Source organism: Pristis pectinata, chromosome 10, assembly GCF_009764475.1.
Source record: "Pristis pectinata isolate sPriPec2 chromosome 10, sPriPec2.1.pri, whole genome shotgun sequence".
Taxonomy (NCBI): domain Eukaryota; kingdom Metazoa; phylum Chordata; class Chondrichthyes; order Rhinopristiformes; family Pristidae; genus Pristis; species Pristis pectinata.
Genome location: NC_067414.1, coordinates 98,431,430 through 98,444,273, shown reverse-complemented (window position 1 = coordinate 98,444,273; position 12,844 = coordinate 98,431,430). Strand labels below are relative to the sequence as shown.

The 12,844-nt window shown below is 40.3% G+C and overlaps 1 protein-coding gene across 1 annotated transcript in view; it reads left to right on the top strand.

The window, feature by feature from the left end:
• Positions 1–10,187, top strand: part of LOC127575527 (dynein axonemal heavy chain 8-like) — a 282,606-nt gene extending 272,419 nt beyond the window's left edge. Inside the window, exons 89-90 of the mRNA XM_052025460.1 lie at positions 3,895–4,016; positions 9,900–10,187. Of these exons, the coding sequence (XP_051881420.1) occupies positions 3,895–4,016; positions 9,900–10,187 (410 nt within the window). The remainder of the gene's footprint in view (positions 1–3,894; positions 4,017–9,899) is intronic.
• Positions 10,188–12,844: the final 2,657 nt, after the last annotated feature.

The window sequence follows — 12,844 nt, the reverse complement described above, 5'->3', positions numbered from 1 at the left end:
TCATATTGGAGGCCTCTGGCCAGTGGTGTGCCACAGGGATTGGTGCTGGGTCCACTTGTTTGGCATCTAGATTAGCAATTTGGATGACAATGTTGTTAACATGGTTAGTAATGACACCAAAGTGAAGAAGATTATCTAAGATTAAGACAGGATCTAGATGAACAGAGGGAGTGGACCAAGGAATGGCATATGAAATTTAACTTGGACAGGTGCTAGATGTTTCATTGTGGTCAGTTAAACCAGGGCAGGACTCACATGGTAAATGGTAGAACCCTGGAGAACATGGTAGAGCAGAGAGATTTAGGGGTGCAGATACAAGAGAGACTGCAGATGCTGGAAATCTGGTGCAACACACACAAAATGTTGGAGGAACTCAGCAGGTCAGGCAGCATCTATGGAGGGAAATGAACAGTCCATATTTCGGGCCGGGTCTTGGCCAGAAATGTGGACTGTTCATTTCACTTTATAGATGCTGCCTGACCTGCTGAGTTCATCCAACATTAGGAGTGCAGATATACTGTTCTCTGAAGATTATGACACAGGACAAGGTATGAAGACAAGTGTTTGGAATTCTTGTCTTCATCAGTCAGGGCATTGAGTAGAGGAGCCAGAATGTCATGTTGTAGCTGTATAAGTTGTTGGTGAGACCACACTTGAAGTATTACATGCACTTCTGGTTGCCCAGCTATAGGAAAGATGTCATTAAGCTTGAAGGGTGCAGAAAAGATTCATGAGGACGTAACTGGGACTGGACGGCTTGAGTTATAAGGAGAGGTTGAGGAGTGACCTTATAGAGGTATATAAAGTCATGAGGGGTGCAGATATGGTGGATGGTCACAGTCTTCTTCCCAGGGTAGGGGAGTCTAAAACCAGAGGGCATAGATTTAAGGTGAGAGTGGAAAGATTTAAAAGGGAGCTGAGTGGAATTTTTTTTCACATAGAAGGTGGTGGGTACATGGAATGAGCTGCCAGACGAAGCAGTAGAGGCAAGTATGATTACAATGTTTAAAAGACATTTAGACAGATAAATGGATAGAAAAGGTTTAGAGGGTTATGGGCCAAATGCAGACAAATAGGACGAGCTTGGGTAGACATCCTTGCTATTAGCTTGGGTAGCATGGTCAAGTTAGGCTAAAGAGCCTTTTCCTTGCTGTATAACTCTTATCACTTGTTATGGAGGAATATAAAAGAAGCATTCTAAAACCACATCGAATCGTACAGTTCGGAAACGGGCTCTATCTGCCTATCTTATCAATGCCGACTGTGACACCTGTGTACACGGATCTCATTTACATCCATTAGGCCCGTATCCCTCTATGTCTTTCATATCCAAGTAACTGTCCAAATGCCTTTTAAATGTTATAATTGTATCTGCCTCTACCACACCTCTGATTGCTCATTCCAGATAACCACCACCCTCTGTGTGAAACACTTATACTTTGCTCTCCTCTCACCTTAAACCTGTGCCTTCGAGTTCAAGACTCATGTACCCTGAGAAAAAGACTCTGATTATCTACCCTATCTATGCCCCTCATAATTTTTAAATCTCTATAATGTCTCCCCTCAGCCTGCTGCATTTCAGTGCGAATAAACCCAGCCTGTCTAATCTCTCCTTATAACTACAGCCTTCTATTCCAGGCAATATCCTGGTGAATCTCTTCTGCAATCTCTATTGCAGTCACATCTTTCCTGTAGTGTGGCAAGCATAACTGTATACAATGCTCCAAATCCATCTAACCAGTGTTTTTTAGTACATTTGCAACATGACATCACAACCCTTATACTAAATGCATTGGCTCACAAAGGCTGCTTTCACTACCTTCTTCACCTATGTCACCTTTTTCAGTGAACTATACACTTGCATCCCAAGGTCCCTCTGCACATAAATGCTCCTGAGTTCCCTGCCATTTACTCTATATGTCCTACCAGAATTTGACTTCCCAAAGTGCATTACCTCACACTTGTCTGGAATAAATTCCATCTGCCACCAACTCCGCCCAACTTTCCAGCTGATCTATGCCCCACTGTATCCTTAGGCATCCTTCTTCTCTATCTAATACTCCAATTTTCATGTTGTCTGCAAACTTACTGACCAGACCACCTACATTCTCATTCAAGTAATTTATATATATATTACAATCAACGAAGGTCCCAGTATTGATCCCTGCGATACACCACTTGTTATAGACTACCAATCAGAAAAAACACCCACCTACCATTATCCTTACCTTCCTATCACCAAGACAATTTTGGAACCAGTTTGCCAACTTGCCTTGCGATCCTATGCCTTAACCTTCTGACCATCCTACCATGTGGAACCTTGTCAAAAGTCCATGTAAATGATGTCTTTAATTTTCTTAGTTACCTCCTCAAAATAACTCACTCAGATTTGTGAGATATGATCTCCCCTACATAAAACCATGTGGACTCCTCCTAATCAGTCCCTGCCTTTCCAAGTGATCATAAATCCTGTCCCTCAGTATCTTCTTGAAGAACTTCCCTACCAATGATATAAGGATCATTTGTCTGTAGTTTCCAGACTTATCCCTACTCCCATTTTTGAGTAAGGGGCAACATTAGCTATCCTCCAGTCTTCTGTACCTCAATCTTGACTAATGAAGATGCAAAAATCTCTGTGAGAGCCCCAACAATCTCCTCCCTTGCTTCCTTTGGCATCCTGAGATAGATCCCCTCAGGCCATGAGAATTTATCCACCCTCTATGCTACAATTTATCTAACCTTTCCTCCTTCTTGATACAGACATGCTCCAGAATATCAGCATACCCCTCTCTTAATTCTCCACATATTAACAAAATAAAACCTGGATATGTATGGGCAGTAAGAAACATACAACTGTGTTAAACTCACAGTTAATGGCAGAAATAATAAGCTATTCCTTTGGCTCAGTGTATACCTGGGAGACCAACATGGCAGCACGAGATCTGAAGAGTTCAAAAAGATACAAAACCATTTAAGAAAGAAAAGGAGAGAAAATTGATAATCACCTGGTGCAGGTGAATTACGGTGTGCATATTTTGTAGCTAACTTTTTAATTCCAGATTTGAATAATTTAAATTTAAATTTTCTAGCTACTGCTGTGGGTTTGAGCCCCCATTCTCCAGATGAAGAGTCCCGACCTTAGGATAGCAGTCCTATAAATTAATCCTATGCCACTATAATCAGAGCAGAGGGATACATTTAAAAAGGTGGGAAGTTAGGTTAAATTTGCATTGAACCTTGATCAGACCATGCTTGAATTAATGTGAATGGTTCTAGATTGCATAATATAAATTTGAAAGATACAGAGATAATGCGAGAAAGTGTGAAAAAGATCTATTGGAATGATATTAAAACTGAATGGTAATATCTCTCAAGGTGAAATTGTTACCTGATAGAGACTACAATATTGTAAAAGTGTTTAATTGGATAGACATCTAGAAAATATTTCCATCACATATGAGACTGAAACTATGGGGTAAATACATTATGTAGTGACTAATAGTTAAGGAAATCAGCAGGGATTTCATTACACAGAGTAGTCAGAATATAGAATTCACAACCATGGGGGTGATTGAGACACATGCATTTCAAGCAAAGCTGGATAGACATTTGACATGACAGGATATGTTGACAGGTTTAGCTGAAAGGAGTTCAGAGAAAGCTTGTGTGGGATTTGAACTTGATGTGTTCAGATTGGTAGTCAAGACCTCCTAATGGATATGGGCACAGCATGACAACTTGGACCAAATAGATTGATACAGTGTTGTAAATACTTGGTTTTACTTTGTAATATTCTGTAAATTAGTATTTTGTTGCAGTCATTATATAAGCAACAAAGTGGACGTTATTGTAATTACATTGAAAAGAATTAAACTGCAATCATTTTGTCCACAGGATTCTTAACTGCAATGAGACAGGAAGTAACACGAGCACATAAAGGCTGGGCACTGGATAGTGTTACTCTGCACAATGAAGTAACAAAACTAATGAAAGAAGAGATCAAAGTGCCACCTGTGGTATGTATACATTCATTTCTGACCTGAAGGTAACACGCATGGTTAAATGTTTAAATTCAGACTGCATGGAGTATAAGGTTGCCAGCTCTGGTTACACAAGAAATGTCATGAAAACTTTTTCAGCCTCCTACCACTTTGCTGATGAGACAACTGTATATCCATCTGCTATATTTTTCTATCTAATAAAGAAAATATTTACAGTATTCCAGGATAGAGTCACCACACTTTGGGGGAAAAAAATTCGCATTTCAGTCCTAAAAGGCCTATGCTTTATTTTGAGTCCATGACTCCTAGTTCTAGATTCCTCAGCTGGGGAAAGATCCTTCTGGCATCTACCCTGTCAAGCCTGTTAAGAATTTTGTAAGAGGTCATTGAGGACAATCTATTAATTCTCAATCTATATTGCCCTTAATTCCTTGTGTTATAACTTTGTTCAGCAAACTCCTGTGTGGTATCTTATTGAAAATCTTCTGAAAATCCAAATACACTGGGTTACCTTCATCTACTCAACTAGATACATCCTCAAAAACTCCAGTAGATTGGTCAGACAAATCCAAGCTGATTCTACTCAATCATATGACTATTTTCAAGTTTCTTGATATCACATCTTTTGTAATAAATTCCAGCAATTTTCTACCTACTGATGTCAAACTCCAAGATCAAGGGTTCCTTGATTTCTCTCTCACTCCTTTCGTAAATAGGGGGAGAACACATTTGCCACTCTAAAATTTGCAGAAACCATCGTGGAATCTACAGACGACCCCTGCATTATGGCTGTTTGGGTAACAGAAATTTGCTCTTACAGAATTCGCAAATCACTGCAAAAATTTGAGATACAGAATAAAATTCACTCACAGAATTTATGTGAAAAAAATTGAAATTATTAAACAAAGTTTATTTTTCCTCAACTCACGTTTCTTGACACATGCGGCTTTGCATTGAGTTTTGCAAGATGATAACCAGAGCCTTTGCTATCTCCATAGCCATCTCTTTCAAAACTCTGAAATGTAGATCAGGTTCTTGGGATTTATCAGTTTTCAGGCTCATTATTTTCTCAAGTGGCATTTCTTTATTAATATTTTTCTTTCACTCCCTCATTTGCACTGGTTCTCCAGTATTTCTGTGAGATTTTTTTAATGCCTTTTTCCATGAAAAGATACAAATATTTTGTTTACTTTTTCAGCCATTTCATTGTTTTTCATTATAAGCTCTCCTATCTCTGTGAGAGACCCACATTTGCATTCCTTTTCCTTTTTACATATCTGTTGAAGCTCTCCCTAATTTACTCCCATATTCTACTGTCCCTTTCTTTACAATTCCTTGGATAATGATGTCATTTATTATCAGTGCGATCTCAACACCTTTTTCTTTAATTCTCAGCTGTGATCATCCTGGTGTCATGTTTCTGTAATGGCAATTACATCATAGGCATTGATGACTATTTGTGCTGTTAATTCATCCAACTTTTTGCAGATACACTGTGCATTTAGATAAAATGCTTTGAAAGTTGGCCTTTTAACATTGTTAAATATTTTGACCCTACTTGTTGCCTCCTTTTGATTTTCTAGCTATTTAATTTGCTTAGTATATTTATAACTTTCACTTCCAACTTTGTTTCTCTTTTCCTGACTCAACTGTCAGTTTCCATTCCAGCTGCCAATTCAACATTAAATTCTCCACAATAGCATGAGCAAACCCTCAGCAAGGAGATTGGTCTGATACTGGTCAGGAGTAACCCTTCTGACTTGTGCAGGTTCCAAAGTCTCAAAAGTCTAAAGCCCTTCCTCTTGTACTTGCTCTCCAACCACACATCCATTTGCTCTATTCTTCTATTTCTATACTTAGTGTAAGTGGGTACTGAATTAGTATAAATGGGTACTTGACAGTCATTGCTGACTGATAGGTCAAAAGCTCTGTTTCTTTGCTGTATGACTCTGTGCCACTGCTTCCTTTAATGTCTATTAAATGACTTAGACATGGATGTGCAATGGAAAATTTAAAGTTTTACAGGTGACATGTCAAATATGTTGTAGGTAAACTGGATTAGTCAACATACACTGGTGGAGGAAATTTAATTCAGATGTATGAATTGAGAGATTTCAGGGAAAATATAAAGAGAGAAAATATAGACTGAATGGCATAACTCTTTGGAGTGTGCAGGAAGCTGGGTGAACATGTGGATAATTCCTTTACACTGGAAATACAGGTTGAGGATGTGGTTAGCAAAGCATATGGGATCTTTGGATTCAAAAACAGAGGCTGAATACAAAGGCAGGACATTACAAAACATTGGTTAGGCCACAGTTGAGGAATTGCAAACAATCTGCTGGAGGAACTCAGCGGGTTGAGCAACATCTGTGGAAAGGGACTGTCGACATTCTGGGTCGAAACCCTGCATCACGAATCCTGATGTAGGTTTCCACCCAAAATGTTGACAATTCCTTTCCTCCCACAGATGTTGCTCGACCCGCTGAGTTCCTCCAGCAGATTGTATGTTGCTCCATATTCCAGCAACTGCAGTCTCTTGTGTCTCAGTTGAGGAACTGCACCCAGATGTGCTTGCTATTCTTTAGGAAGGATGTGAAAGTCATAAAGATTTACCAGACTGGTTCCAGGGATGAGGAATTTAAGCTGTAGAGTTAGATTGGAGAAGCTGGGATTGTTCTCCTTCAAATAAGAAATCTGAGAGGATATTTAAAAGAGGTGTACAAGGTGCTGATGGGTTTAGATAAGGTAAATAGAGGGAAGATACCCCTGTTTTGAAAGTTCAAGGACCAGGATTAAAACTTTGGGCAAAAGATGCAAGGGAGATGTGAGGGAAAACAGTTCAACTCAGAAGGTGGTTAGAATCTGATATCCACTGCCTCTAAGGGCCATGGAAATAGAATCAGTCTGGACTTTCCAAATGAAGTTGAGAGGGAGGGGGAGAGGGAGAAAGAGAGAGAATAATTGGTAGGGCTGTAAGTAAGCGTTGGGGTACGAGACCAACAAAATTGGTCTAAGGAGAACCAGCATGGACTCACTGAGCTGAATGACCCCTTCCATGCTATAAGTCTCCTATAATTCTAAAATTTGACTCCGTTTAGCTTTGAACTTTACATCTGTATCATCTCAATGACAGATTATTTCCATCTCCATAATGTCACTTGACTCCTCCTCTGCTGCCGATTATCTGCTTGAGCAACCCTCGTTCATGTCTTATTTACCTCCAAATGAACACTTTGAAAACATCTGGCTGTTCTACTCTCCATCAGCCTTAGTACTTCTCTTTCCTTATTTAAGACATTCTCAAAATCAATTTCTCCAAAGCTTTATTCATGTATCTCCTTATTTGATGCAGCATCCTAAGATTTTGTTTGCTGACACTCCTGTGAATATGGGGGCAATGCTACAAACTGTGTATAAATGTGCATACATAAAATAAAATGAAAAATATTTAATTCACAATCTCATAAAAATTGAAGGAACCAGATAAACAACAAATTCCAAAACGTGGACATTTTACACAATTAACAATCAGTGAATTAGCACAAACATCAGGATACCACAGTAAATCCTCAGATTCTGCACGGAGAATGGACTATATTCTTACTCAACAGACAGTCAAGACAATCAAGTTTAGGTATTTCCCTCATAAAGGAGTGAAGCTAGAACCAGGAGTATTATGAAATAGACCAGAGGAAGAAAAATTCCAAACCTATTCCTTGTTGCAAAAAAAAATTCAATCAGACAGCAAAGAGGACTACAAAAGATTTCAAGAAATCAGAGAGGTATAGATATTGGTTTATTATTGTCACTTGTACCGAGATACAGTGAAGAACTTGTCTTGCATACCGTTTGTACAGATCAATTTCTTACACTGTGTATTGAGGTAATACAGGGTAAAAACAATAAGAGTAAAGTGTCACAGCTACAGGGAAGTGCATTGCAAGTAGACAAAAAGGTACAAGGTCAAACAAGGTAGATTGTGAAGTCAAGAGTCCATCTCATCATATAAGGGAACCGTTCAATAGTCTTATCACAGTGGGATAGAAGCTGTTCTTGAACCTGGTAGTATGTGCCCTCAGGCTCCTGTAACTTCTGCTTGATGGGATAGGAGAGAAGAGAGAATGATCCAGGTGGGTGGAGTCTTTGATTATGCCGGCTACTTCACCAAGGCAGCGAGAGGTATAGACAGTCCATGGAGGGGAGGCTGGTTTCCATGATGTGCTGGGCTGTGTGCACAATTCTCTGCGGTTTCCTGCGGTCCTGGGCAAAGCAGTTGCCATACCAAGCTCTGATGCATCCAGATAGGATGCTTTCTATAGTGCATTGACAAAAATTGGTGAGTGTCAAAGGGGACATGCCAAATTTCTTTAGCCTCCTGAGGAAGTAGAGGCGCTGGTGAGCTTTCTTGGCCGTGGCGTCGACGTGGTTGGACCAGGACAGGCTATTGGTGATGTTTACTCCAAGGAACTTGAAGCTCTCAACCCTCTCGACCTCAGCACCGTTGATGTAGACAGGTGCATGTACACCGCCCCATTTCCTGAAGTCAATGACCAGCTCTTTTGTTTTGCTGACATTGAGGGAAAGGTTGTTGTCATAACACCATGTCACAAAGCTCTCTATCTCCTTCCTGTACCCCGACTCATCGTTATTTGAGATATGGCCTTCTACGGTGATATCATCTGCAAACTTGCAGATGAATCTAGAGCAGAATCTGGCCACGCAGTCATGAGTATAAAGGGAGTAGAATAGAGAACTGAGGACGCAGCTTTGTGGGGCACCAGTTAGCAAAGTGGGGAGATGAGTAGCAGAATCAATCATATGTGGAAGTGACTCCAAAATTACAATTTGGTGAGAAATAGAAATCTGTTCAACTTTGGGCAGCAGAGAGCGAAGATTAAAAGAGACCACAGAGATGCTGAAATTGGAAGTATAAATACTTTCCTCGATAAAGCAGCCAACATAATCAAAGACCCCACCCACCCTGGACATTCTCTCTTCTTCCCCCTCCCATTGGGCAGAAGATACCAAAGCCTTAAAGCGTGTACCACCAGGCGCAAGGACAGCTTCTATCCCACTGTTATAAGACTATTGAACTGTTCCCTGATACAGTAAGATGAACTCTTGACCTCACAATCTACCTCGTCACAGCCCTGCACTTTATTGTCTGCCTGCACTGCACTTTCTCTGTAACACTTCATTCTGTTATTGTTTTCCTTTGTACTACCTCGATGTACTGATGTGATGAAATGAGCTGTATGGATGGCATGCAAAACAAATTTTTCACTGTACCTTGGTACGTGTGACAATAATAAACTAATTTATCAATTTAAAGCCATAAGATACAGCAAAGTATTTGGGCAACAGATTAATGATAAATTTGCACAAAACATTCGCTAGGCTACAGCAGTGGTTCCTAATTATCGGAAGAATATTAAAATAATCATGAGCATTTGAAAATAATATAAAGAATGGGAATTATATGTTTAATGATAAACTTAAAAATACTACTATTCTTACAATTGTAGAGACAACTAAATGTTGTGGTAGAGAATTTCTTCAAATAACAGGATTACAATCCTGAATATAAAGGAGTTAATCGTAATAGACTGCCGTCTTGTTGGAGGTTGGTGATGAGCATGTCTTTGGAGTCTAGGTTATTGGGCCAGTGAGAGCATTACCATACAGAATGGTTGAGAGATCATTGAAATTAAGAAAAGCCTGGAGAAATTTTCTGAAAAATGGAAATGAATGACTATTTGAGAGTGAGGATGATGGGGGCTCCAGCAAGCAGCCAGTTCAGACTCATTGGGAAAAATGTTCACCTTCTGTTTAACAATGGTTCTATTTTTCCTTGAATGTTTTCTAACATTCACCCTTTGCATGTTTGCTTGGCAGGAAGGAGTTTACATCTATGGCCTTTACTTGGATGGAGCAGGTTGGGACAGGAGAAACATTAGACTGACCGAATCTATTGCCAAGGTTCTTGTTACAATGCTACCTGTCATCTACATATTTGCTATCAATTCCACTGCACCCAAAGACCCCAAACTGTACATCTGTCCAGTCTATAAAAAACCCCAACGCACAGACCTGACGTTCATCACTGTGCTCTACCTGAAAACTCTCCAGCCACCTGACCACTGGATCCTGAGAGGGGCAGCCTTGCTCTGTGATATCAAGTAAAACACACGTTATTTAACCAAAGTGAAGATATGTTTTTAGATCCCAAGATAATTTAACAGTATCTGAATTTGGATGTTGAGGTATTACTTTCATGTATATCTCTATATCAATCAGAATAAGAAAAACAATTACATGCTTTTCTTTCATTCAATAAACTCATTGGAAGTTTTAAGTTGGCATTGTACAGTTTCTTATTCTTAATCACTGTACAATTCCTTTATTTCAACTGAACAAATACTGGCCAGCTGGCAGGGAAACACCCCTGCTTTACAAAATAGTGACAACCAAAAAGTCAGCTGGGGGAAGCAGAGAATGTCCCATCAGAAAGACAGCACCTTTGACAATGCCATATTTCACTGAAGTGTCAGATCTCTTGAAACTTGGACATACCTAATAATGCAAGGTGACAGTTCTGCAATGCATAATGGCAAGTAACTATACTAGTGGGGAAGAATAATAAAATCACTGTAGCATTGTAGGAGGCTGATTAGTTTACCGGGTATGTACAGGCTCATTGTAGAGCATAAGAACAGAAGGAAGAAGTTGGAGTGGGCCATTGTCCTCTCATGCCTGCTCCGCCATTTAATAAAATCACGGCTGACCTTTAACCTCGCTGCCACTTACCCGCTCTAACCCCATATCCTTAATATCCAAGAATCTACAATCTCTGTCTTGAATGTACAGTAAAACTCTAATTCAGCACCCAAGTGTCCAGAAATACTGATGGTCCAGCACCTCACTCACTTGTAGTATGAACTGTGAATTGGGGTCCAGAGTGCAAGCAGGATGTGTGGCTGGGGGGGAGGGGGTCTGGAGTGTATGGCTGGAGCCAGGGTTGGGATCTGGAACGGTGGGGTGGGGGGTGGGGGTGGCCAGAGAAGTGGGTAGGTTTGCAACAGGAACCGGGGTACGTAATTCTTGTATTCTTCTTGTTCTCTTAAATTTATTTTAATATCATTGCAACATGTAAAAAAAGTGAAATAAAAATGTGTGTGGCAAAAACAGGAATAACATCCAATAGTTCAGAAAATCTGCTTGTCTGGCACCCAAATCCCAGTGGTGTCAGATTATCAGTTTTACTGTCCTAAACAACTGAGCCTCCTGAGAGCCCTCTTGGATAGAGAATTCCAAAGATTACACGCTGTGTTAGAATTGCCAATTCGTACCTAATTTCACTTAACTTAAGAGACCTGTTTGTGACTACCACAAACAACTATAGATTCAGATCTGTTGGTGAAAAGTACAATAGGTGACCTTGGGCATGTCACTTAATGCCAACTTGCAGGTGCAGCATATGTTGAAGGCAAATATCATGAGAGGATACAGGTGGATGAACACAGGGCATGGATAGCTGCATTGGACACATATTATTATTATTGCCATTACAGATATTATTACAGAAACATGGCTAAGTGAGGGACAGGACTGGCAGCTAAATGTTCCAGGGTACAGGTGCTGTTGGTGGGATAGAGGTGGTGGAAAGAGAGGAGGGGGAGTTGCATTTCTAAGTAAGGAGAACGTCACGGTAGTAGTCCAAGATGAAATTACTGAGGGATCGTCCAGTGATGCTTTAAGGATGGAACTGAGAAATAAGGGCATGACCACCTGGTTGGGATTATACTATAGGCTTCCGAATAGTCAACAGGAATTAGAGCAACAAATATGCAGGAAGATTACAGAAAATTGCAAGGATAATAAGGTTGTCATAGTGGGGGATTTTAACTTCCCTAATATAGACTTGGGACTGCTACACTGCTAAGGGCTCAGATGGGGTAGAATTTGTTAAGTGTGTTCAGGAAAGTTTCTGCAGGCAATATATAGAAGGTCCTACCAGAGAGAAGGCAAAGCTTGACCTACTCTTGGGAAAAAGGGCAGGACAAGTGACTGAGGTGTCAGTGGAGGAGCACTTTGGGACCAGTGACAATAGTTCTATTAATTTTAGTTATGGAAAGGGACCGATCTGGTCCATAAGTTAAAGTTCTAAATTGGGGCAAGGCAAATTTTGATGGTATTAGACAGGAACTTGCAAAATTGGAGTAGGTTGTTTGCAGGCAAAGGGACATCTGGCAAGCAGGATGCTTTTAATAGTGAGATATCGAGAGTTCAAGATCTTAATGTTCCTGTTAGAGTGAAGGGCAAGGCTGACAGAAGTAGGGAACCAATGGATATTGAGGCTCTGGTCAGGACTAAGAAGGTGGCATGGGTGAGGTTCAGGCAGCTGGGATCCAGTGAATCCCTGGAAGAGTATAGGGGATGCAGGAGTATTCTCAAGAAGGAAATCCAAAGGGGAAAAAGGGGGCATGAGATAGCTTTGGCAGAGAAGATTAAGGAGAATCCAAAGAGATTGTATGTATATTAAGAGGAAAAAAATTAACTAGAGAGTGAACAGGACCCCTCAAAGACCAAAGTGGATATCATTATGTGGAGCCGCAGGAGATGGGTGAGCATGAATTGATAGGTTGAATGTCTTTCTTTTACTCTGCATGGAAATAGGGCTTGGATGGGGAAATATGCTATGAAGAGCAGGAGCTTTGCCATCTAAGGTAATAGTGGAGGGGTGTTATTCTGACTGGAGGTGTTCCATAGGGACCAGTGCTGGGATCTCTGTAGTTTGTGATGGATGTAAATGATTTGGACAAAAATGTAGTTGGGCTGAT